Source organism: Erythrolamprus reginae, chromosome 5 (assembly GCF_031021105.1).
Source record: "Erythrolamprus reginae isolate rEryReg1 chromosome 5, rEryReg1.hap1, whole genome shotgun sequence".
In the NCBI taxonomy this organism is placed as follows: domain Eukaryota; kingdom Metazoa; phylum Chordata; class Lepidosauria; order Squamata; family Dipsadidae; genus Erythrolamprus; species Erythrolamprus reginae.
This window is the reverse complement of record NC_091954.1, coordinates 76,308,699-76,334,575: the sequence shown is the minus strand read 5'-3', so window position 1 is coordinate 76,334,575 and position 25,877 is coordinate 76,308,699. Positions and strand designations below refer to the sequence as shown.

Genomic DNA, 25,877 nt, shown 5'->3' with positions numbered 1-25,877 from the left:
ACATATGCATAGAAATACACAGCAGACAATATATATCTTGTGTGCTGTTTGGCAAATTGCTGGGAGGCAGAGGCCTTCGTTTTCCTCCCCCAAAACAAAGGTGTGTCTTATACTCCAAAAAATACAGTAGTAAGATTTAATGATCTCTTCCCAAAAGTACATTAGATTGAAGTGCAGAATTCAAAATTACAAACTTGCAAAATTTAGCAAATCAAGAACAGGTTATTCTTGACTTAATTTAATGACCAGTTACAACAGCCTTAAAAAAGTGACATGACAATTTTTCAGTTACAATCTTTGCAGCGTCCCCATGATCAAAATTCTGATAACTGGCAACTGGTTCATATATATGATTGTTGCTGTGTCCTAAGGTCATGTGATCACCTTCTGTGGCTTTCTGACAAGCAGAGCTATGGGGAACGCAGATTCATTTAACAATCATTTTACTAGCTTAACTACAGTGATTCTCCTAACTGGCAAGAAGGTTGTAAAGGGCAACTCACTTTGTTTCACTTAGCAACATAAATTTTGGGCTGTTATGGTCTTAATTAGGTTATCTCACTTCAACCATTATGTTGCAAGAAACTTACAAGACAGTGATAAAGATATTTTTTTTGTTTAATTCAGTTAGATAATTTAGAAATTACTATTGCTTCAATCTATATTCAGTCTGTGTTTAATTATTGAAATGTCAGTGGTTGTATTATGTGTGAATAATAAAATTCAAGGACATAAAATAGTTATTATAATCCTCTGTAACATATACCTGCCAGTTTAATTAAAAAATCATTTTTAAAACTCTATGATAGTATATAAATAGCATTGATATTCACCTTGTAAGAAAAAAAATATATCCATGACTTATAAATTCCATTTGAACTTAAAATAAATCACATAAAATATAAGAAAACATAAATATAAAAATTAACATATTAAAGAATTTAAATTGGGTACTCTATAATTCTGGCTTTGCTTGGGATAAAATAATATAAAAAGGTGGAACAGAAATTCTTATAGGAGTTTAGGCCATATATCAGCAATTAAGATATTATTTCCAAAATTGATCTATTTCAAACTGTTCCTGACAAAATATTTATCAATTGGGAAAATTTTAAAAAGTTTATTGAGTTTATTATTTTGCTTTAATTCAATACACAATAGAATAAAATGTTAATTTAAAATGATGCTACCAGATTTTTACTTTTCTATAAACTAACCTGTAGTTTCCCTACAATGCCTGGAAGAGTCTGTGTCAGATTACTACCAGTCTCTATACATACAAACACTATTTTAAGGTGTTACATCAGTGGCATCAAACTTCCTTTAGAATCTACCCAGACATACACTCACATTGTTAATACCATAAGTTATTAAATGTCATTAGCCAAACATGCCCACTGCATATTTGGAAATATTTTATTGATACTTTCTCTACATAGTACAAATATACACACACAAAACCTTACTATAGTGAGAAAAAGTTGATGTACTCATACATGATTTCATTCAATATATTTATAGAAAACTGTAGTACTGAACATATCAAGTCTTATCTAAACAGAATATGGAAGATATTCCATTCATGCCTTTTTCCCTACATGTGAGTCTGTGCAAAATTGCTTTCTAACAAAAGGACAAGCTTCACTCTTCTAAAACTGCACAGTTTGTAAAGAAACTGAACTGATAAATAGTAAAGATTAGCAAACGAAATCTGCTTGGCCTCTCAAATATAGATGCAGGTTCGCCGAATATGTGAATGCAAATAGTGCAGAATTTGATCAAATAAGCCTGGACTTTTAGGAGTTACGTAAATTTCATTTCCACAGTTCTCCTAGAGGTTTGTGCTGAGCTTCTTGCATTGCCTCTTCCGCAAAGGATTTAATTTCTTTGTGCAAATCTTCTATATTCTTTGAAGCATCAATCAACTATGTTCAAAAACAAGACATACAGAAATGAAGCACTTATTATTCAGCTAAGAAAAAAGTGTCGTTAAATGAATGCCCTAAATTTAGCTTTTTCAGCTAGAAAGAAATGACTCATTCTGTCTTCTAGTCATAAAAAGCTAAAACAACTAATAGCTTATGGCAGTGTTGGCGAACCTATGGAGCCTCTGGAGGGATTGGGAAAGATGTTTTACCCTCCTGGGCCCACCAGAATTTGGGTTTCCAGAGGGCCTCTGGGAGAGGGGTGAGGAAGCTGTTTTTGCTCTCCCCGGGCATTGAATTATGGGTGTGGGCACTCGTGCATGTGTGATGGCACACACACATGATCTTTTGGCATCCAAGGAAAAAAAGGTTCGCCCTCACTGGCTTATGATTAACCAAAAACTGCAAGTACTACCAGTTAATTCAATTTTTTTAATATTTAATTTCTTACCTTCCAGTTTAAAGATTTATCTTCTATCAGATGGTAAAAGCACCGGAGAACTTTCTCCTGAAAATACGTATTCTCATAGCGTTCATTTCCAAACTCTCCTCGTTTGGCTGCTTCCGATGTGCTCAATTGAAGAAAAAGAATCAAATCTGGCTTTGGAAGCCCCACATCTGGTTGCTTGCACCATTCCAAAGAGAAGTTCTGTTCAGAGATAATTAAGACCTGTAGTAAATACTTAAAAGTAAACAAATAATCATTTGATAAGATTATAGGAAGATAAATTATAGTTCTATTTATTCACTACTGTCCATACTTTCAGTTCTCAACAGTTAAGCATTCTTGTAGTGTTTGTATCTTATAGAAATATTTGACAGATGTGCTACAAACTGCTACCCATCCACAAGGGTATCGTCTATTCTGCTAAAATTCCCATAATATTTAGACTAGACTTTTGAGAGCAGTAACCCAATATATAAGGATAAATGTAAATAGGATTAAATAGGCCAGGCTGTTTCAATTTTATTTATAACTGCATTTAGCCAGTAAATCAGAGCCTAGAGAAGACAAATAAGCATCTTAATGTTAAAATGGATTTCCTGTCAAAGCCTTTATACTAACAAAACTTTGCAACACTGCAAAATGTATAAAAAAATCTTATCAGCAAGCAGAAAATTGACATAAACTATCGGATTTCCAGAGACTTCTGCTAGGTTAAAATAATTTTTTGATACAATGCTAGGCTAGCATGTTTGATTTACTCACTTCTTTTGCACCTGTGAAGGCAACTCCAGAAAAAGCGTATCTGTCCACTATTAGAGTGACACCTTGGCTTAATTTTTCTTTTATAGATGGCCTGAACAAGAGAATGGCATGAATTTACCATAGATAAAAATAAATTAAGTTACAGTACTAGCATTCCATGACTATTCATTTAGCATGTGTGAGAGAGGTCAATGTTCACACATCTTAGGGAAGAACTCCAGAAGAAAACAATGGTGCAGAAATGGGAGATTTCAGTACTATTCCTTTACATAGATTACTTTTAAGACTGCATTGTTTATAACATCCTTTAATATAATAGAGATAATATATCAAATGGATTGGGCTACTTCAAAATTATAACCAATTATTAGTTTTAAAACCAATTAATTCATTAGATATTTTTTTAAGACATATATAGTTACTGGCACTTGGGCAGCTCTTTAAGGTGTTTTGTTAACAGTGTAGTTTTCAGTGCTTTCATTTTGTTACTTAAATGTTTAAAAACTAGATTATGTTTTTAAGAATCTATTTGATGCAGTTTTAAGACCAGAAATTGAGACACCCTGAGTTCTAGACTCAGCCTAGTCATGAAACCAGCTGGGTGATCTTGGCCATCCCTGTCAGTCTTAGGAAGGAGGCAATGGCAAACCATTTAAGACAACCCTTGCCAAGAAAACTGCAAGGGCTAGTCCAGGTAGTCTCCAGGTGTCAACATGTCTCAAAGGCAGAAAAAGATATGAGCGAGTCTTTACAAGAATTTCAGTACACAAACTTTTGGGTAGTTTATATAATACTGCACCAGAGTTGCAATCCTTTGGCCTATGAAATTGTGTTATAATTCTAAGTTGATTTCGCCCTTTTCTTACATTGCTATACCTGTACCAGATTTAATGGGTGATAGAATCTTTTTTTTAACCTTTTAGAACAGTATAATTTAAACTTGTGTTAAAGATAGTTTGCACCTGCTTTATTACGTTATTCTATAACATTTCTTTAAATATTTTACCAGCATTTCTATACTATAATTCTGAAATTTATGAAACTTGACAAGAGATAGTATTCTTTTTTTCATTTGGTTACCTGATTACCTTTCCCATCCTTTTCAGAAAATATGTCGATAACAATCCCATCTGTGTTGTTAGTGCACTTTTTACAGCAGAAATATGAAAAGGCACTTTGCCTTTTCATGTGAAAAGATAAACTTCCCAGAAATAATGCTTAACCTCCTGAAATAATTCTAATTTAATTACATGCTAGTTTATACAGTAATAACAAGTAGTTAATATCAATAATCAAATTCCGACCTGCTTCTTTCACCTTTTTCTGAAAAGAACTACTGATGTTTCAAATGTTTTGGGGAGAGGGAGTTTTATGTCCATTTTCCCTCTTTGAAACTGAAACCGAGAAGGGCATCTAAAAATATTTTGGATCTTGCGATATTCTACACTGACCATAAGATTGCAGCCAACACAATATTTGAAAGACATGCATTCGTAATTTCCCCAAAGTAAAATGTGAAATCAAATTGGATTTAAATATTTAGACTCCCTAGTACTGGATACAAATTTATCTTACACTTGCTCCCAACGATTTGCAGAAAATAGTAGATGCACTGTGTGGTCCTCCAAGTTGTTTTTCTTTTCCAAGTAAGAACTTATTAGCTGTCCAGTTTCTGTTGACCTTTCTGTAATAAACAAATAGAAAAAAATGAAATACTTAGTATCTGCAAATTCTTCCTCTTTAAACATACACCACATGCATTAAACATGCATTTCATAAAATGCACTGCTTTATTTGATGATTTCATTTCTTTCAAAATTTAGTTGAAAAGTATGGCAAGACTTCAATATGTAATTAAAATACTGATAAGTACATACAAAGACTACGACTCCATGTTTGTTAGTTACATTTAATGTCTTGGAGTGTAAGAAATAAAGCTGTATGTGCCCTTTCCCTCTTTAGTGCTAGAATCCAAATGAACATGGAAACAAGATCCTCATGGAGTATTAATTTTAAATACCGTTTGTACAGTGGTACCTTGATATTCAACTGCTTTGAAACATATTGAATTTTGACATGAACATTTTATTCCAGTACTCATTGTTTGGTACTGAACGCACAAGCTAAAACGTGTCAGCTGCTTTGTGATTCACTGCATTATTCTTTATGGGGAAAAATGGTACTTATCACACCTCTTGAAACCAATTAACAATGAGTACCGAGGTAGTACTGTATCAAATAATCTGCAGTGGAAATAAAGGAAACATTGTTTAAAATCTCACTAGTATGCCGGAAATTAATGAAATGTAAACATATTCTGTGTAGAACCAGCTGCTGAAAATGCTAGAAAAAAGTGTTCCAATAGAAAGAGCTTTTTAAAAAAGCTTAAAAGTGTAGGATAGGATTACTTTTAAGTATTTAACCACAATTTAATCCCACATTATAATAAAACAAAGATGGTGTACAACACTTTTCCCACCAATGACACCATCCCAAAGCCTTCTTAGTGTTACCATGTCTTTCTTCTATCAGTTGCTCAAGAAATACAAATTCAACCACATTATCTAAACCATGCTTGTCAGATTCTGAAGGGCTGCACTGCTATATTCTATTGAGATCATTTTTCCTTTAACGAAATGAGAGGCGACGCCATTCCTGCAGTGTGTGTATCCACTCTAACTGGTCTGCACTCCACTTACCGGGAAACCTGAGAAGTTCGGCCTGGTGTCCTTCTGCCCAGAGGGCCTCCACCAGCCTTCGGCTCTGCGTGCTTTTGCCTGCTCGGTCCACCCCCTCCAGGACAATCAGAGCTCCTCGTCGGCCCGCCATTTTTTAAACCCTTCCAGCCTCTCTTATCCGAGGCGAAAAGTCACCGAACTTGCAACTTCCCGCGCTCGAACGCAGTCATAGAAATGGGTGTTCCGGCGCGCAGAGCGGCCCCGCTGTCGCCATGGTAACCAAATAGGAAGGTGAAACCGGAAACGCAAACGTTTTCTTTACACGATGTGCTGGAAAAATACCCAGAAATAAGGTTTATCGGGGGGGGGGGGGGATTTCCTTTTGGGGCACCAAAACCTAGTACGAGTTAATGAAAGGTGCGAGTAAGGGGTGCCGATTGCCCGGTGCTTCGTGGCTTCTTCTCTAAACTCGCATTTATTTGATTGATTGGGGGTTTTTTTATGCCCCCCCCCTTAACCTACCGTTTTTATCGCTTAACCTACCGTATTTGTTTACCACCAAGTCTTTGGGGGGCTACAGTACCTTCTAAAATAATCCCACACAGCAAGGGTAGGCAAAGTTGGCTCTTCTATGACATGTGGACTTCAACTCCCAGAATTCCTGAGATAGCTTGATTGGATCAGGAATTCTGGGAGTTGAAGTCCACAAGTCAGAGCCAAGTTTGCCTGCCCCTGCAGTCCTCAAACTTGGCAACTTTTAAGATTTGTGGACTTCAACTCCCAGAATTCTGGTGTAAACAGTCGCCCATAAATTTGGGCGGGGTGTGTATGTATGTATGTATGTACAGTATATCCCAGGATTTTTCTTCAGGCTTTACATAAACCAAACCTCTTGCTTGGGCTGCCGAAGGCTTGAGCACGTGGCACTGCCCTCGTTTATCCCCACAACGACCCCACGGCCAGGTTAGCTGGCTTCAATAATATAATAAACCAAGGAGATCATTGGGAAGGACTGGATCTTTTCAACACCATTTCTGCAAGTTCGCCACGACAATAAAGCATCACTTTCAAAAATCTATTCCCCCTCCCTTAATTCTTCATTGGAAAAGAACCCTCCAAAGTAACACGCTTTGCTTTATAACCCCAATCCGTTGTGAAAAATATCTATTTTATTTCACTAATATATTACCAATTTTTTTAAAAAACCATTTACTTATAGGTAGGCAGGTAGGTAGATATAGATAGCTTGCATCCCTCCTTCCACTATATTTAACTATAATAGCTAAATCTTTTACTGTTGGAAAAAATTATAAATGCCTGAAATTTTAATAAATGATGAGTTCAACGATTTTTTAAAAAATATTTATTTTATTTCACAAAAATAACCTGTCCTACTGTCCTTTTATCGTTACTTTTTACTTATATTTATACAAACTATTACTATCCTATGCATGTTTGACAAACAAAATATAAATAAAATAAATAAATGAATAAATAAAAAATAAATTTCACTCCAGGGGTTGACAAACGTGATAGCAGTTCGCAGTTCGTTTTAAGTTCGTTTCCTCTTCGTTTGGCCTCACTTAACAAGAAAAGGACACCGGTGGGACCAAGACCAGGGGAAAGCCCTCTCTACTTTGAAAAATAAACAAATACAATTTCCCAAAAGCCTTCGAGGCGGAGAATTTTAGGCATCCCAAGCTGCATTTGATATTAAGCAAAGGCTTGAAGGAGATAAGTACACTTCCTCGCAGGCGCCAGAGCGTGGAAACTTCCCAGTGTCCAGCCAACTTCCCCCGCTGGGGGGGGCGGGGGGGAGGGAAGCTGTGGCCCTACTGCTGCCGGCCTTCCAGTCCTCGTCCCCCGCCTTCTCATTGATAGGCGGCCCGGTGGCGGCGCGACCAATCGGTGGCGGCGCCTCATGACTATGCGATGAAAGCTTGGCCGGCCATTGCGAAGGCGCTGGGGTGACAGCCGCCGAGCGCGCGACGGCTGAAAGGTGGGCGTCGGCCGGTTGGCTGGCTCGAGATGGCGGCGGCGGCCTTGTATTTGGAGCACTACCTGGACAGTGAGTGAGTGCGGCGTTTGGGGAGGATTGAAGCGCCGCGTGCTCTCGCCGGCTGTTACAGCGGCGTCATAGCCCCGGTGGGTGTCGGGGAGGGGAGTTCGAATGCGGAGAGGAACGAACCGGAGAGGTATTTTTTTGCTGCGTCACCTCTTAACTGGGCGCCGAAAAAAAACACATTCAGCCGGGTCTAGCGCTGTAATTGGTGGCCTTTGCCGGTAGGGGGTCGCTTCTGCGCTCCTCGCCATCAGTGCCACCTGTAAGCTTATTACGCAAACACTTTAAAACTTGGAGCATTTTCCCGGGTGACCGCCCAGTTTACAACAGGCCCCTTGAAACAACCTCGTGGCCATGAAAGCGTTTTCTTTTTATGCCTCACTGCAGGTCGGCGGCAGTTGTTTAAAACGGTTATTTTAAAACAGAATAGCATTGCCCAAGTGTGATTGGACCCATTAGAAATTTGTCTTTGGTGCATTTGCTCTCAGTGTACATAAAAGAAAAGATACATTTGTCAAGAATCATGAGGTACAAAACTTAATGGTTGTCATAGGGATCACAAATGACCAATGAAGAAACAATATTAATAAAAATCGTAGGATACAAACAACAAGTTCCAGTCATACAGTCAATTGTGGGAGGAAATGGGTGATAGGAATGATAAGAAAAAACTAGTAGTAATAGTAGTGCAGACTTAGTAAATAGTTTGACAGCGTTGAGGGAATTATTTGTTTAGCAGAGTGATGGCGTTCAGGGAAAAACTTGTGCCTAGTTGTCTTGGCTTGCAGTGCTCTGTAGCACTCTGTTTCAATAGCAAAAGCGAATCATCTTTTTTACCGATTTCGTTCTTGAACAAATTGAGCTGTCACAGACTTTTATAGCAAAGTGGCATTCTTGTGGCTGGCTCAGAAGAGTTCGACCGAAAGCTTCCCTTCAGTACCCAGTGCCGACGAGAGAATCATGAAAACGTCAAAATGAATGCTATTATTGCTGAATTCAGGACTGCAGTGAGGAAAAACTCCCACAAGAGGCAACCAGGAAAGAACCAGAAGTCGGCTACAGACCAGCTTTCATAATCTACAGATAGTCCTCGATTTACAACAGTTCATTAGTGACTGTTCAAAGTATAATGGTGCTGAAAAAAGGGACTTACAACCGTTTTTTCACACTTATAAAATTGCATCCCTGTAATCACGTGATCAAGATTCGGATACTTGGCAATTGGTTCATATTTATGATGGCAAAGTCAACTGTGTTCCTAAATTAACAACTGCTGTGGTTCACTTAACAATTGTGTCAAGAAAGGTTTTAAAATGGGGCAAAAACTCACTTAACAAATTGCAACATAAATTTTGGGCTCAGTTGTCGTGAGTCCAGGACTATCTGTATAAAGATTGAGTTGAGAATCCGTTCTGCTCCCCTTGTTAGGCTTATCCATGTCCCCCCATGGATGTATGTGAATGCCTCATATCCTTGATTGGAAAAATGTATGTCTCTACAAATACGTACAGCTCAGGCTGAACGTGTCGCATAATTAGAGTTCAGAGATTGCTGATACTGAATTATTGCACTAGAAAAGATCAGTGAAGAACTTTTGAAGAAATGGAAGACAGACCCCCCCCCCCACTTTTGAAGAAATGGAAGACAGATCCCCCCCCCCCCCCCCAAAAGCATCTGTCTTTGTACCATCTTTCTGCAGCAAGGGATCTGCTGCTGCCAATACTGTATAAAAAGAATCAAATGTTATGTTCGGTGATTGGTTAGTCTAGGACTATGGAAAACAGTGCTTGAAATAGGAAAGATGTGTCCTGCTTTTCTCCAGCCCTGAATATTCACTGAACTATCGGCTTATTATTACTGGTCATTTTTTAAATGTCCAATTAAAAAGGTTGTTGTTTTATTACATGAAAACAGAGATGAAAGATGGGTGGTTGGGAGATACAACTTGGAGCAAGCAGCTGAAATGTTTGTTTGTTTGTTTGACTTATGCCGCCTTTCTCCGAAGACTCAGGGCAGCTCACAACATATAAAAATACAAATAAAAATACAAAAAAACACTTCAATATTTAAAAACAGTATAAAAACCCCAGACTTAAAATCATACAATCCTACTCATTCACCCCACAGTTATACTAAAGGCCGGGCAAGATGTTAAAATTCAGCGGTCCCAGGCCTGCTGGCAAAGGTAAGTTTTCAAGGACTTCTGAACGGCCAAGAGAGTGGGGCGGTACGAATCTCTGGATGGAATTGGTTCCAAAGGGCTGGAGCCACCACAGAGAAGGCTCTTCCTCTAGGTCCTGCCAGACAATATTGCCTGACTGATGGGACCTGGAGAAGGCCGACTCAGGTACCTGACTGATGGGATACATGAGATAGAAGACGGTCCCGTAAGTAATCTGGTTCTAAGCTATGTAGGGCTTTATAGGTCATAGCCAACACTCCGAATTACGCCTGGAGACCAATCAGCAACCAATGCGGTTCGCGGAGTGATTGTGAGATGTGGGCAGGTCTTGGAAGACCCACAATAGCTTGGGCGGCTGCATTTTGCACTTTGCAGTTTACAAACGCTCTTCAAAGGTAGCGTCATGTAGAGAGCATTGCATTGTAGTCGAACCTCGAGGTGATAAGGGCATGAGTGACTGTGAGAGGTGACTCCATGTTCAAATAAGGCCGCAACTGGTCATCAAGCGAAATAGCGTGCAGTACATTGAATTATTTGAAACTCCCATTTTTATTAGAAAAAGACAGCATAGCAGAACCCAGGAACCAGCTGGGCAATGAGTTTCAAGAGTGAAGTATTACAAAAGTAAATAGATTCATTTAATAAGCTGAAGATACTTCCTTAGAAACAAGAAAAATATTAGATTTAGCAGAGGAGCTAAATAAAGTAAGGAACCATGCTGTCACTGGCAGCCCATTTGTAGGTACAGTACGTGGGAATATCAGCTTCCTGGAAGAGCTGTTCCACAAGATCAATAGTTTTATTATAAAAGAAAGAATTGGCATTATTGATGTTTTTTTCCTCTTCAGCAGCCAATATAGAAATGTCTATGAAAGAACAAATTTTCATGGCTAGATGGGATGAGTGGTTTTGCAACAGAAGAATTGGAACCTTGCATGTTGCTGATCTCTTTTATACTCTTCTTCCATATAACAAGGATGGTTCACATAGAAGGCTTTAATGCATTTTCCAATAGAAGACTACATTCAATCCCCTCTTACTCAGTAATACAGTAGACTGGTGAGATGGACGGACCACTGTGAGGATAAGGAATTCTCTCAGATACTCAGCAGCATTGATAAAGGGTCCATAGGATTAGAATGTGAAGTGTCAGAGAGTTCAAATGTACAGAAAATGTTTTATCATAATAGGAAAAGGCAAACCTCCTGTGACAAAAATATATTGTACATGCTGATGATACAAGTAAAGTTGGTGAAAGACTTCTGAGCAATATCTTCTGCCCTTATCCCTAATATTGTTAGAAAACAGGGAAAATGCATGGTGACATTGTTACAACTTTAGCTTTTCTGCTCTCTCCCACAAGAATGTTAGTGAACAGAACTAATGAAGTGAGCAGTGTTTATGAGCTGCAATTACCACTTTTAATTCACATCAAAGATTTTAAAGTATTTTGGGCTCTAGCAATATTTGTTTTCCAGCCTTAGGCACTGGGATCCATGAGACCACGCAGCATATACAATTGGGAATGATGTCTGGTGGGAAGAAATCATTAATAGTTACAAACTGGTTTTGGCCAGAAATTTAATTTTAATAGGTTTGTGTTATGAAAAGAATTCAGTCTTTCTATCTCTTTTTCAGGCATTGAAAACCTGCCCTGTGAATTACAGAGAAACTTCCAACTTATGCGTGAACTGGATCAGAGAACAGAAGGTACATTTTAATACAGGTGAAACTCGAAAAATTAGAGTATCGTGTAAAATTTCATTTATTTCAGTAATGCTACTTAAAAGGTGAAACGTAATATATGAGAGAGACTCATTATTTATTTATTTATATTTCTATGCTGCCTAACTCCCAAGGTACTCAGGGCGGCTCAATTACATGCAAAGTAAGGTAGTTCAAGCTGTGATTTGTCATAATTGTGATAATTATGGCGTACAGCTCATGAAAACCCCAAATCCACCATCTCAGAAAATTAGAATACCAAATTGAGGTAGTAATTGCTGCAAAAGAGGCCCAAACCAAGTACTGAGTTCATATGCATGTTTATACTTTTCAGAGGTGCAGTATTGTTTTATGTAAAATCCTTGTTTTATTGATTGTATGTAATCATCTAATTTAGTTTCCGTTTCAATTTTAGTTTTATACTGTTTCTCATTATCCTTCAGACAAGAAAGCAGAAATTGATAGTCTTGCTGCACAGTATATTTCAACGGTGCGGGGTCTGTCATCAGAGCAAAGAGTAGAAATCTTGCAGAAGATCCAAAATGCTTATACAAAATGCAAAGAATATAGTGATGACAAAGTACAGTTGGCCATGCAGACCTATGAGATGGTAAGATTAAATAACAGAGCAGTGATACTGCAGAAGACCAAGGCAGTGCTTATGTTTGTGACATCTCTTATCTAACCTTTTAGTTTGTCTTTCAGATGGTAACTTGTTTTTTTAATAGTATTTAGTAACTGTTCACTGGCAAATGGAGGTGCTGCGCTGGACTTCAGCTGGCACCTATCACTATAAATTTTCTGCTTCAGGGATTATGTATAATATTGTACTATTTCTTCATTTGATATTTAGCAGAATGAACAAATAGTAAAAAAATATGAAGTCTAGAATGAATGTGTCTGACAAGTAACAATATTTGTCAGAAATATATTAATCAAAATTGTCTGTTCAGCCATATTTCTGGAGTGGACTATTGATTAGAATTTAATTGAGGAATATATTAACAGCTATGAAACAATTGGTATCACACATTGTACTAAATCATGATTTTTGGCCCTGGCCTATTGACAGCTAGAATAACTATATTGTGCACATTTAACATTGAGACATAACTGATAGATTCTGCTTAATAAAAAGAATTGCCATTCTTACGATAACGTTCCCTTGTTTCCACACCTATAGAAAAATGTTTCCAAAGATATCTTTAAAAAATTGTAACTACCACATATATTTTTTTACTGGTATGAAGCTTTAGGACAGCTAGCAAGCAAGCAAATGTAGTATGTCTGCTAGCTGCATTGGTAAATGAGAAAAAACATACAAATATTTCTGTGTGGTTTATAAAATTATAAAAATATATACAATATATGAACAGTGTATATTCAGTTATTGAAATATTGAAAAATGTGGCATAATTCTATATTGTTTTTAAATTAAGTATTAATCTGATGTTTTCTTTTTTCTCTTCCTGTTTTTCCTTTTTTAAAAAAATGTTTAATTAATATTTAAAGTGGGGAGGGACATTATTAAGAATCTAGTACAGAGATCTGCAATCTTAAACACTCAAAGAGCCATTTGGATGCATTTCCCCCAGAAAAGAAAACATGGAACCACAAAACCTGGGTGGGCGTGGCCCACTCAACATCACTCCACTCAGTCACATGAAAACCCACCCACCCTATGCCTATCCAGGTTTTTGTGGCTCTGGGTGTTTTCTGTGGTAAATGGGTTTCTCTCTCCCTTCCTCTCATTTTTCCTTTGCCTTTTGCTCTCCCCTCTTTCTTTCCTTTCTTTCCTTTCTTTCCTTCCTTTTTCTCTCTCCCCTTCTATCTCTTGTTTCCCACTTTTCCCTCTTTCATTCTCTCTTCAGCTCTCATTTCTTTGTCTCCACCCCCTTCTCTTTCTCATTTGTTTCTCTCTTTTTCCTCATTCTCTCCCATCATCATTTTTTCATTTCTTTCTCTTTTTCTCCCCTTTTTTCTCTCTTTCCCTCCCTCTCTTTCTCTCTTGTGTGTGTTTCCTCTTGAACCATTTCCAAAAACAGGTGGATTGGGAGATTTCTTTCGTGTTTGTTTGTTTTGCTGATGTTCTTTCTTCTTCTTTGGGTGCCTTATACCATGTGATTTAAATCAAGAGTCATTTCAGATTCCCAAATAAGTGAAGCTCTTTCATCCCCCTGCTGTGGCTCCCTGTGCATCTCCCCAAGCATCCAATGTGCACACAGCACCAAGAAGCGCCCACGAGATAAGAGGCAAGTACAGGGGCGCTTCCCTCCCATTCTGGAATATGGAGCGAGTCTACATGTCCGCCATCACCCTTACCTTCTCAGGCTACGCAAGGAGTGACTGGGAAGAGAGGGCGAGGAGTGGGATTAGCCAGCCGACACAGAGCCACAGCAGGAAGACGAGAGCGGCACGTTGCTGATACCCAATCTAGTGTAAGAGCCTCTTAGTGTAAGAATCCCTTACAGGGATAGGCAAAGTTGGCCCTTCTATGACTTGTGGACTTCAACTCCCAGAATTCCTGAGACAGTCATGCTAGCTGAGGAATTCTGGGAGTTGAAGTCCACATGTCATAGAAGAGCCAACTTTGCCTACCCCAGCCTTATAACATCCGACGGCCATTCAGGCTGTTTATATCCTTGCAGTGAAGGAGATGTTTTGATTCTTGAGACAGTTTGTTCTGTCGTTAAACAGCTATTATGATTAGGCAATTCTCCTTGATATCCAACCAAAACCTGCTTCGTTGTACTTTAAACCTATTCTTCTTTTATCTTCTAAACATGTATACCCAAATTTCTATTTAATATTTTACTATGGAAAAAGAATCTAATTTTTAATTAAAATATTATTTAAGCATATTTGCTTTCTTCAGCTCTATTGTGTATCTGTCTCTGTTTCAGGTGGATAAGCACATTCGACGGCTAGATGCTGACCTTGCCCGATTTGAAGCTGATCTGAAGGATAAGTTGGAAGGCAGTGATTTTGAAAGCCCTGTGACACCAAACTTAAAAAGTATGGATAGTATGACTAATAAGATAGAGTCTCTAGAACAGGGGTGGGCGATTAATTTTGCCATGGGGCCGCATGACAAATTGGATGGTTTTAGAGGGCTGGACTGATATAATTAACTCAGTTCTACCCTCTTCCTTGTTTGCTTTCTCCCAAATTAACCCCCCCCATATACACACATACACACACAAAGAGCGCAAACCTCCCCCCTGTTCCTTATTTATTTATTTGCCCCTCCGTTCTCCTCCCTTCACTTTCTCACTCGCGCTGCCCCTCCCCAGCAGCCCACACCCCCATTCCCGGCTGTCCCCGCCCCCACATTATCACAATAACACTCACTTATGGCATAATAACACCCATATGGCATGAAGCCTTCCTCCCCTCTGTGTCAGCCCACCGCAGTCTCCCCCAGCAGCCCTCCACCCTTGCATCCTATCCTCTGGGCTGTTGTTTTTTCCCGTCTCAGCTGCCCAGCCTGTTCCTGCCGTGGTTGGGCTGCTGCCGCCGCCGCCCTGAGCCTCAGCAACTGACCCCCCTCCTAACCCACTGCCTTTTGTCCGGCACCGCAGAGAAGAGAGAGCTGTGAGGAAAGAGGGATTGTTGCTTTCCTGAGGCAAAACGGGACTAAAAAGTGCCACCCCGATTTGTCCCGCGATAGTGGGGCTCTAAGAGAGCCTTGTGCTTTTTTGTCCTGTTCATTCGAGGCTCTTGTGTCCCCCCCCCCACCACTCCATGGCTTCCTCCTCCAGGAAACCAGTCACAGATAGTGGGTGGGCCAGTCACAGACAGTGGGCGGTCTGGATGCGGCCCGTTGGCCGCCCCTTGCCCAGGTCTGCTCTAGAACTTGAATTAATTTTTTTAATCAGCCTCAGCTAACAATCTTGGTCTTTGGGGTGTGTACACATATTTGTATATGGGAAAGTTTGTAATATGAGGAAGTGTATGAGTGATGATATAACTACACAAATAGTAGAATGGAGAAAGAAAAGGCTGTTTATCTGACCAAACATGATTTATGAGACAAATTGTCCTCAGAAGAGAAAAATGAGAACTATCCAGTAATGCATTTTTGGCACATCTACGTTGTACAGGTAGTCCTTAACTCTCAACCATTTGTTTAGCGAGTATTCGAAATTACAATGGCCTTGAACAAAGTGACTTACAACCATTTTTCATATTTAAAACGTGTAGCTTCCCCATCAGCAAGTGATCAAATTTGGCTGTTTAGCATCTGGCTTATGACAATTGCAGTATCCTGGGGTCATGTGATCACCTTTTGTAACTTTGACAAAGTCAATGGGGAAGTCAGTCTCATTTAACAACCATGCTACTAACTTAACTATGGTGATTCACTTAATGGTGACAAGAAAGTTTGTAAAATAGGGCAAAATTCACTTAACAACTATTTTGCTTTGGTCTCAATTGTGGTCATAAGCCAAGGTCTACCTGTACTTCAAATTGATGCTTTCAATTAGGCAGATTTTGTGAAGAGAATTTATTTGAACTAAACATATTAATCTTCCTTTAATAGGATTCAGGAGAGTGATAGTCCTTGAAACAATTTGTATTTGAAGTCCTGCCACCAGGTGATGCTGAGTAGAAGAAGAGGGGATTTGGGAACCCACCAAACCCTGTTCTGAAATTATACCATATTAATTAGTATCAGGGTAACACAGTGATGCAGTGCAGTAATATGCTATAGGAGTAGCTTGTTTTGTGTCAATATGCTTTTCTTTATAGATGGAGGAGGAAAATGTATTAATGTGACCTTCCTTATGCCCACCACTTCCTGTAAGAAAAGCTTACTCCTTGCCTGGATACCTATGAGAAAAGTTGTCAATTGAAAATAGCAATGGATAAAAGCTTCATGTGATAATATTAGTGCATACATCTAAAACCAAATTAATATTTTCCTTAACAATGTAGTTAACGAAAAATGCTTGTATTTTAGAGGGGAGAATTCCGAAGGATAAGAAAACTTCCCGTGGTCGAGGCCGGCGAACATCAGAGGAAGATGCTCCAGTGAAAAAGAAACCAAAACGAAGGTTAGAAATTAGTACAATTTATAGACAAGAGTTCTTGGGTTTGGGGCTTTTTCCTTCCAAAGTGAGCTTGTAGTAGAAACACTTTTTCATTTCAGACTCCATGAAACTATTCTAGGGTAAATATTTTTTGGATTGTAGCTTTCGGTAAGAAGAAAAAATCCCATTCAGACAAAAGATTTCAAGATTATTCAAATTAGATCTGTCAGTCTATAGAGAGTGGATGGAAACGAGTAAAGCTTAGGAACCCAACCTCTGAGCAACTAGTCAAAAGAAAGAAAGTTTCTTTCCAAGTAGGCTTAAAAAGGGAGACAGGAAATTCCATTTTACTTCTAGTTTTTTGCCTTCTTTTCTGGCTGGCTTCAGATGGATAACAATATGAACAAGGGTTGGAATATGAGCAGAAAACAGCTATTGTGAATATTGATCCCCAGTTTAGATATCCTAGCTCATAGAGAGTAGTTCCCGTGTGCTTGGGGTAAAACATTGAGCATTGCCATAGAGAAATAGACCAAGAGTATCATGGCTGTGGTACTTTCTAACAGGTGTAGAGGTAAGGAGAGATGCATTGAAAAGAAAGAGGAACAGAAGAAACAAGTGAGTTAAGAGGAAAAAGGAAGCAGCAGAAAAGAGGGGGGAATTCTTCCCTATTCCCCAATTTCAGCAAGTGCAAAATGGTACCCTTGTGTAAAGACAGTGACTCTATGATGGGAGAAAAACAGGTTCTTGGGGTTGCCTGGAGAAGTCATATAAAGCTGCCCACCAATGCCATGCTAATGTTAATGTTGTTGAGTCAATCTGGTGATGCCCACTACTTACAAAAGATTGCCGTTGGGAATGTGCAAGGAATAAATGATAAAGAGCAAGCCATTAAGGAGTGAAATTAATGAAAGAACATTGATAATTATGTAGTAGATCTGAATGAAGGAGATCTGATCTTGTGCAATGGGGCTGATGGATATTACAAGGAGATAAAGTTGTATGTTTAATTATGAATGAAACTGTAGGTATCCTAAAGGAACCAATGGCATCTACTAAATGACTGCAGATGCATGTTCAAGCAGAAAACCATAGGCTTGTGACTCTTTGTCTTAGGTTTCAATGAATAGAGTGGAAGAGAATATTTTTATTAGGCGACATGAATTTATGAGTGGGAACAAGACAAAACAGTACAATGGCGGTGTCTTTCTGCTATGTATCATCTTTGAAAAGATTTGTTGATAATAACATTTAAACATAAGATCATACTTATTTGTACCCTGGAATGTTCTTCCTGGGATTTGAAGAGTCTTATCTTCTTCACCTTTTTTCCTAAAAAATAAAACATACTGAAATAGTCTCTCTTCTTAGAATTTACTTTCCAGCCCTTTGATCATTCTTATATCCTTTCTGAACACATTGCAGTATCTTAAACTTTCGTTGTCTATTAATATTGTGTTAAATTTTATTTCTGGCTTTGAGGCATTAATAATACAGGTAGCCCTCAACTTATGACATAACTGAGCCTAAAATTCATGATGTTAAGTGAGACTATTGAGTTTTGCCCCATTTTACAACCTTTCCTGCCACAGTTGTTGAATGAATCAAACTGCAGTTGTTAATTTAGCAACTCAGTTGTTAACTGAATCGGGTTTGCTTTGCATTGACTTTGCTTGTCAGAAGGTTGCAAAGGTGATCACATAACCCTAGGACACTGCAACTATCATGAGTCAGTTGCCAAGCATCTGAATTTTGATCATGTGACCATGGGGATGCTACAATAGTTGTAAATGTGAAAAACAATCACAAGTCACTTTTTTCAGTGCTGTTCTAACTTTGAATGGTTACTAAACAAATGGTTGTAAATCAAGGACTACTTGTACTATTTTTTTTTGTCTGCAGGCCTGCTAAGCATGTCCTAATCTTTTTTTTCAAGTCATTAATATAAATGTTGACAAATAGAAGGGATTTTAACCATTTAATTGTCAACCCATCCAGATCTTGCCAACTTGCTAATCAGAACATCACGGAATACTTTGTCAGATGTTTTACTGAAATCATGGTATAGGATGCACAACATTCTTGCAATTTATTAAGGATGTTTGTTGATTTTTAAACATGCAATAGAGTTAGTTTGGCAAGTTTAATTTATTTTTTGAATCCCTTCTAGTTAATGACATTCTTAACATTCTGAATTACTGAGTCACTGATATTCATCCAGTTCCATTGAATTTATGTCAAAGCAGATCTGAATTAGCTGATACCATCTTGTCGGTTCACCCTTCTGATGTCTTGGACATGCCAGTGGATCCCAATGAGCCCACATACTGCTTGTGCCATCAAGTATCTTATGGAGAAATGATTGGGTGTGACAATCCCGATGTGAGTATTGAAACCAAAGTATGACAAATGCTATCCATTTGTACTATAAGCTGAAATTTGCTGTGTAAACCAAAAACAACTGCCAGTACAGTATAGGATTCTTCATAAAATCACAAACCGATCCCTAGTTCTTGCAAAGTGTTGGAACATTGAGTTCCATAAACATAATTTATTTTTCAAGAATTTGTATTGCAAAATTTGGAAGAAGCAGCACTGCAATAATTGTTTAAAATTACTGTACATTGATGTATAGGTTTAAAGGAAAGAAAAAGAAGATGCAAAGCCAAAATAATAATAAATCACAAAAGCTATACTAACACCATGGAAAATTTCTGTAGACTTTCTTTGTTATACAATTTTGGAAAAGTTCAATTTTATTTTTTAATTTGAAAAAATCTACACATTAACATTCTCCAGATATCATTGGTCCATATTTTATACTACATAACTCTCACAAACACACAGAATACATATTATTATGAAATCATGAGCATATCGATAATGCACTCCTTTTTCCTTTGCTGTAAAGAATAAGCCATGTAATTTTACAATGTAAGCATTTTGCAAGAAAAAATAAAATTTGTTATTTTGCATATGATACGGAAAGACTAGGGAGCCAAAAGCACATTGCTCATAAGACTAATGAGGGAAAACTAATGCCATTTTTTTCAACCCCAAATGTAGTGTCCAATTGAATGGTTTCACTTTGCTTGTGTGGATCTCACGACCAAACCCAAAGGAAAATGGTATGTACCATGAGTTGTTTAATTTTTGTTCTATTTTCTTTATAGATCATTTGTCCCAAGAAAGTTGAAAATAACTATTGCCAAGATATACTGTATGTCTGTGATAATATTAATAGGAGACATGAGACCTCCAGTGGTCTTTGTGTTAATATATTCATAAATAAATTTATTGCTTTGTCAAATAACAGTGGTTTTATATAAGTGTATTGGGCTAAATATACTTCTCTTCTTTTAGGTACTGTCCTCGTTGTGTGCAGGAAAAGAAGAAGAAATAGAAATGATATACTATGAATTTTTTTTAATATATTCATATATTGCAGTATTTTGTTTTCATCACCAACCCATCTTGTTTGGCCTGAAAAAATGCAGTAGCCAGGTGTTCTTTTTATTAGCCATACAAATAATAAAAGTAGGGTATACAGGAAGTTCATTAGCGATGATTATTTGGGTTAGAAAGTACACTTCTTCGTCACTATAATCAAAGATATGAAGTATTGAAGATAGATCTGCACTGGAATTTCTAATATCCTGAAACCTGTGAAAATTGCCTGTGGCCTTTCATGTGAAAGATAGCATCTTTTGTTGTCACAAAATGAAGTCTCTTTGGGAAGCTTTCACTAGTGCCATTTCACTGGTAGAATGACATGTTTTCTTTTATATTTTCCAATGCGTGCTCTAAAATTATTTTAGAGATTTGAAATGAGCATTGGGAAACACGTTCACAATGAAGTAAGAGTCCTGTTATGTGAGAAGGATAGACTTGCATATTTTTTGATGCAAATCTTTGCTTTGCACAATAAAGGCATGAAGTCTTTTAAACCCAATATCAGAATCTTTATCATTGTTGATAAGATGGAGAATCATGTAGTTCACTTTTGCAGGTAGATTTTTCCATTTGTATAACATTTGATTCTGTCAAGGAGTGGGTTGAGATTTTCAATGCGAAATTTTGCCACTTTGGAAGTAAGTTTGCAAAGTTATATTTCACAAAAAGAACAGAGAATTTGTTTTTGATAGGGATTGTTCACACTGCTTATTTCAAAATGCTTATTGTTTCTGTGTACTATCCCCTTTAAACTTCATTCGGGTTTCACTGAAACTGGATTTATTGCTCTCATTCCTGCTGATAAGCATATCAGTATAGTATAAATCCCTCATAAAATAAGATTTAATATTTTAAAATAAGTTTGGATTAACAAAGGACCAGGAAAACTAATTTTGAGGGAATAACAGTTTAGAAAATGAGAAGTTTCCATAACTACACGAAAGTGTTGGATAGAATGTATGTTCATGTTCTGACTTCACTGAGATACTTTCTGCTACCCACTGTAAATATTAACATTCTTTTCTTATTTTCTCAGGTAAGAGATAAGCATTCCCCACCACACATATTCACATACACATAGAGCTTTTTGTTATCCATCTGTCATTCTCTCATAGTTCGGTCAAGATTTGCATGCTTTTGTATAATTCATCAACCTGACAATTATGTTCTGCTAGACAAAAACATACACTTATTCGCCAAGGATTCTGCCATACAACCATCAGCTTTTAATTAATATAATTTTTTTTAAAATAAAAAGTGAAATCAGTTTAAATGGAGGAATACTCTCCTGAAAATATCCAGTGGCCTAATTTGCTAGACTTGGTAATGTAAAAATAATTGCCAGAAATGTTAGCAATCAATACCTTTCTTTAAACAATTGTCACAGTTACATTTGCAGTATGTAATGAATCCCATTTCAATCTGGAAAAGCTGATCTGTAGAATGTTGCAAAATCCTCAAAATTGTTAGTTTACATTTATAAGTTTAGTTTTTATTATGGAAGAATGCAAATTCTTAAATTTCATAAGACACACAATTTATAAGACAAACTACACAATTTTGTAGTTAGTAATGCAATTCAGTTACAGTATTTTTTGTACCATGTTATGTTTTCTGTAACTATACTTGCTTTCCAAAAGTGCAAACTGAATTATTTTCCTAAGAAGGAGAGAAGAAATAACATTGAAGTGTTCATGCCTTATATTCTTCTGTAATGTTGTATTGCTATATAGTGGTACTACGGTACTTGTCGGTTCTGAGAGGCACAAGGAGTATCCAAACTTTTTTCGCCATAAGGAATAATCTTAATAAATTTAATATGTTCCCAAACCAAAAACAATGCACATTTTAAGACAATATGTAAAAACGTAGGATTGTATATCATTACTTTACATGAGAGGCAAACCTAAAAATTAATAAATATAAAAAATAAAAACTTTAATTGTACTGATGAGAAAAAAAGGTGCAAAAATACAAAAAAAATGACCACAGAAACTAGAATAAGACCAGTGGTGGGCTCCTACCGGAATGGCTAATTGCACATAGCTCTGTGGCTCTGGCGCAAGAATGTGGGATTGAACGCAATTTTGCTTCCCGCAGCTATGCAGGACCCAAAATCTCGCAAGGGGATGCATGTTTTGGTGAGGGTTTTTTGCTTTTCTGCATATGGGGAAGCAAAAAAACTTGCCGAAACACGCACGCATGTGTGTCCCCGTGCAAGATTTGGCTACCTACACAGGTGCGGGAAGCAAAATTGCGCTCAATCCTGCACTCGTGTGCCAGAGCCGCAGAGCTGTGTGGAATTAGCCGTTCCGGTAGGAGCCCACCACCGGATAAGACTACAAGGGATGTGCACAAGGCAAGGACTATCACATCACCCTTTGTTTTTGCTGGAAAAGTTAGTGACTCATAAGCATCTGACACTTTGCAAGTTAAGTCCCAAATAAACAAGTATCAGGGCCAAATGTTCTCATCAGAATGCATTGAGTACCAAATTTGATGAGTTTCAAAGCAGTTGAGTAGTAATGTACCACTGTATAGTGTTTTCAGCGTTCAGGAATTTTAGAATGACTGGCTTTGTCCCAAGTCTCTGCTCTAAGTTATGGTCAATTCCTAGAATAGAGCAAAAAGATAAATGTGAAATTGTGGGTGTACTTATATTGAACTGTTATAAAGAATATTGATCTGTTATAAAGTGTGCCTCTATAGGTAGTGATGATCATTGACTAATCTTTTACAATCTGCCAAACGCTTGGTAATTCTGTTTCACAATCCCAATTGTAGCATAATAAAAATTATATTGAGTACTTTATGGGATTTTTGTAATAAATGTGAGAGAATGAGCCAGGGTGGCACAGTGGTTAAGAGTGCTGCACTGCAGGCTATTTCATCTGATTGCTAACTGTAGTTCAGCAGTTCAAATCTCACCACCAGCTCAAGGTTGACTCAGCCTTCCATCCTTCCGAGGTGGGTAAAATGAGGACCCAAATTGTTGGGGGCAAATATGCTGATTCTAGAAATGCTATTGCTATAGTTTTTATAATAGCTGCTGAGTCAGTTTTTCTAGCTTCCAATAAAACAGTATGCATTCTTATTGACAGCAATTTTTGTAAGAATTCACAGATCAGTAGTTCAGTTATTAACAAATAGTATGCCTTTTAACCTTCCATTCCAAATTTAGAAGAAAGTGACATTATACTACAATAGCAATTATTTTTAAATTATGTTTTTCCTGTCAGTAAGGAGTACAGTACTATGGGTTGATGGTAAATGCTTTTTTTATGTAATACCAACAATTACTGCTGCTACATCGGTCCTGAAGCAAATTAGATTAGTTAATTTATCATAAGCAAGATTGAAAATCATTCTTCAGTATCAAGAATTAGGTATTTAGTATAAGTGAGTGAATGAGTAAAATTTCATCATCCAATTTGAAAGGAGGCTTTGCATTGATACCAATTAGTTTATATTTGAAGTTTTAAAATCCTTATTGGTTTTGAACTTGTCAACTCGATTCTTGTCTTTTGAGAAACTGTTCTGAATATTGCTTGTACAGTATCCTGTTTCATTATTGAAACTTGAATGTGAGAAGCTGAATACACATTTTAAAAAATAAAGAACTCAATTTTTCAAAAAGAAATGTTATCTTTTTCCCATTGTTCCTCATAAATAAATGTCACAGCATACATTTTCTAATCATAACTCTAGGTTTATGTTTTCTTTGTAAATGAAGAGAATATTATAAATCTTTTTATTAAAATGTGAAATGTATTTTTGATCATGTTATAGATATATTAGGTATATTATAAATAAAGTATTTTTGAGAACAAATATATGGATATGTTTTGTTTCTAAGAAAGAAAAGTGCACAAACTAAGTGATGAAAATTCGATATCAAGATATGTTATCTATCATCTCTATCTAAGGTTTGAACTTTTAAGTCTTGCTTCAAAGTTCTTGGGAAGAAAACTCAGTTGCGTAGTTGACTTTTATTTTAAGCTCCATTTCAGGAGCACTTTTGAATATTTACATTTTACCTTTGCTTTACACCAAAGCTGGAGTATAAGTTATTGATGCTTCAAATGGAGTTAACCCATTTTCACCACTATATAATGTTATAGAAAACTATGGAAGAAGAATCATTGGCTTTGACCTGCTTCATTCTATTCTTGTTGAAAACATTTAGCTTAAAGGTTATCCATTTGATGGCATAACCACTTTGAATTCATCCACACTTATAGCAGTTATTTCAGTCACAACATTTAATTTCCTGTCCATTTCTAAAGAGTAAAATTCAGCCCTTAATATTCTAAGATTAATCTCAGTGCATTGGATGACTTATCAGATCAATAATTCCTTTGGGTGATTGCAGTATTTTGTAATCCTTCACTTAACCTTTACATTTCTAAATTTGACTTTCATTTAGTTGGAGATTTTAAATCCAAATAAAATCCTGATGACAAATCTCTATTTTTGCAACTCAGTTCACTTCAATATTTTATTACAGCTACAGACTAAAATAAAAATTAGAACATTAAAATAAAATAGAACAAAACAAAACATAATGGCTACTAGAATTAATGGTGTGATCATCAATGGTGGCTAAAGTCTGCCTAACTTTAGATGGAGTAACAGAATTTAGCTATGTTCAGAGATGCTGATTTTATAGTAACTACATAGAAGACATCAGAGTTTCTTAGTATTTTTCTGTGGTAAGGAGATACAAGTCTATGAATCCTTGCAGAGGGTGCAATGTATAGGATAAGAGCTATGGTTTGAATGACCCCTTGTCCACAAGGGCATATTCTCTGCTCACGTTTGGCTGATTTTAATAGCATTATCTTAACCTGGAATGCTAGCTTAATAAAATCCAGCATGCTAGCTACTATCCGGCAAAACTGATTTAACAGCACTACTTCTGCCAACTTTGTGACTTCCAGAAAGACTAGAACTCAGGATTCAATAAATAGTTCCAGCACATCTAGAATCACCAGGTGATTGCAGTTTGAGTTCTTGACACCTTAAATAAACCCAGTGTTTCTCAACCTCAGCAATTTTTAAAGATGTGTGGACTTCAACTTCTAGAATGGTCGAGCCAGCATGCTTGGCTAATGCTTCAACTGCTCCTCAATGTTCCTGAACTGAGAATGAGAACTGATGTTATCTACCGACTTTCCAGTTACATTTTAAAATCTGTGTGGATGGGAAATTGAACACTTTTCTTTCTCACTCCCACCCCTGCCTTTCTATCGTGCCCAAAAAGCTGAGTGAGTGGAGCAAGACTTTTATTTATTTATGTGTCAAACGTACAAAATAGTAGGTATTGGTATAAACATAAACATTAGCAAAGTAGGTACAGGTAATAAGAACAAATACAGTAATGCCAAACCAATCTCATTTCATTCTTCAACACTGTGACCAAATGAATAGACCAGAAAAATGCAGTGGACAGAGTACATTATAGCAAAACATTTGACAAAGTGGACTACAACCTACTTCTCCACAAGCTTAAAAAAAAGTTGGATAGACAGGTACACAACCAGATGGATTAACAACTGGCTAACCAATCATACCCAATGAGTAGTCCTCAATGGGTCCAAGTCCACATG

General features: G+C 37.2%; 2 protein-coding genes across 8 annotated transcripts; one reads left to right on the top strand and one right to left on the bottom strand.

Moving 5' to 3' along the window:
• Window positions 1–1,105: 1,105 nt before the first annotated feature.
• DTYMK (deoxythymidylate kinase) lies at window positions 1,106–6,449 on the bottom strand. Of its 3 annotated transcripts, XM_070753211.1 has the most exons (6): window positions 6,357–6,446; window positions 5,835–6,143; window positions 4,711–4,819; window positions 3,136–3,226; window positions 2,377–2,574; window positions 1,106–1,925 (listed from the first exon to the last, which is right to left on the bottom strand). In XM_070753211.1, exons 2-6 carry the CDS (start codon window positions 5,962–5,964, stop codon window positions 1,815–1,817), a joined length of 639 nt encoding a protein of 212 aa, XP_070609312.1. In that variant the 5' UTR covers window positions 5,965–6,143; window positions 6,357–6,446; the 3' UTR covers window positions 1,106–1,814. The 3 variants fall into 3 exon arrangements, with proteins under 3 accessions (XP_070609312.1, XP_070609313.1, XP_070609311.1); XM_070753212.1 differs by having other exon boundaries at window positions 5,835–6,449; XM_070753210.1 differs by lacking the exon at window positions 6,357–6,446 and having other exon boundaries at window positions 2,377–2,607; window positions 5,835–6,054.
• Window positions 6,450–7,607: 1,158 nt separating this feature from the next.
• ING5 (inhibitor of growth family member 5) lies at window positions 7,608–22,204 on the top strand. 5 transcript variants are annotated; one of them, XM_070753206.1, is made up of 8 exons: window positions 7,608–7,881; window positions 11,696–11,767; window positions 12,226–12,392; window positions 14,686–14,797; window positions 16,746–16,839; window positions 19,062–19,197; window positions 19,882–19,943; window positions 20,179–22,204. In XM_070753206.1, exons 1-8 carry the CDS (start codon window positions 7,842–7,844, stop codon window positions 20,216–20,218), a joined length of 723 nt encoding a protein of 240 aa, XP_070609307.1. In that variant the 5' UTR covers window positions 7,608–7,841; the 3' UTR covers window positions 20,219–22,204. The 5 variants fall into 5 exon arrangements, with proteins under 5 accessions (XP_070609307.1, XP_070609305.1, XP_070609309.1 ...); XM_070753204.1 differs by having other exon boundaries at window positions 7,616–7,881; window positions 19,059–19,197; XM_070753208.1 differs by having other exon boundaries at window positions 7,624–7,885; window positions 19,059–19,197.
• The last annotated feature ends 3,673 nt before the right edge of the window (window positions 22,205–25,877 follow it).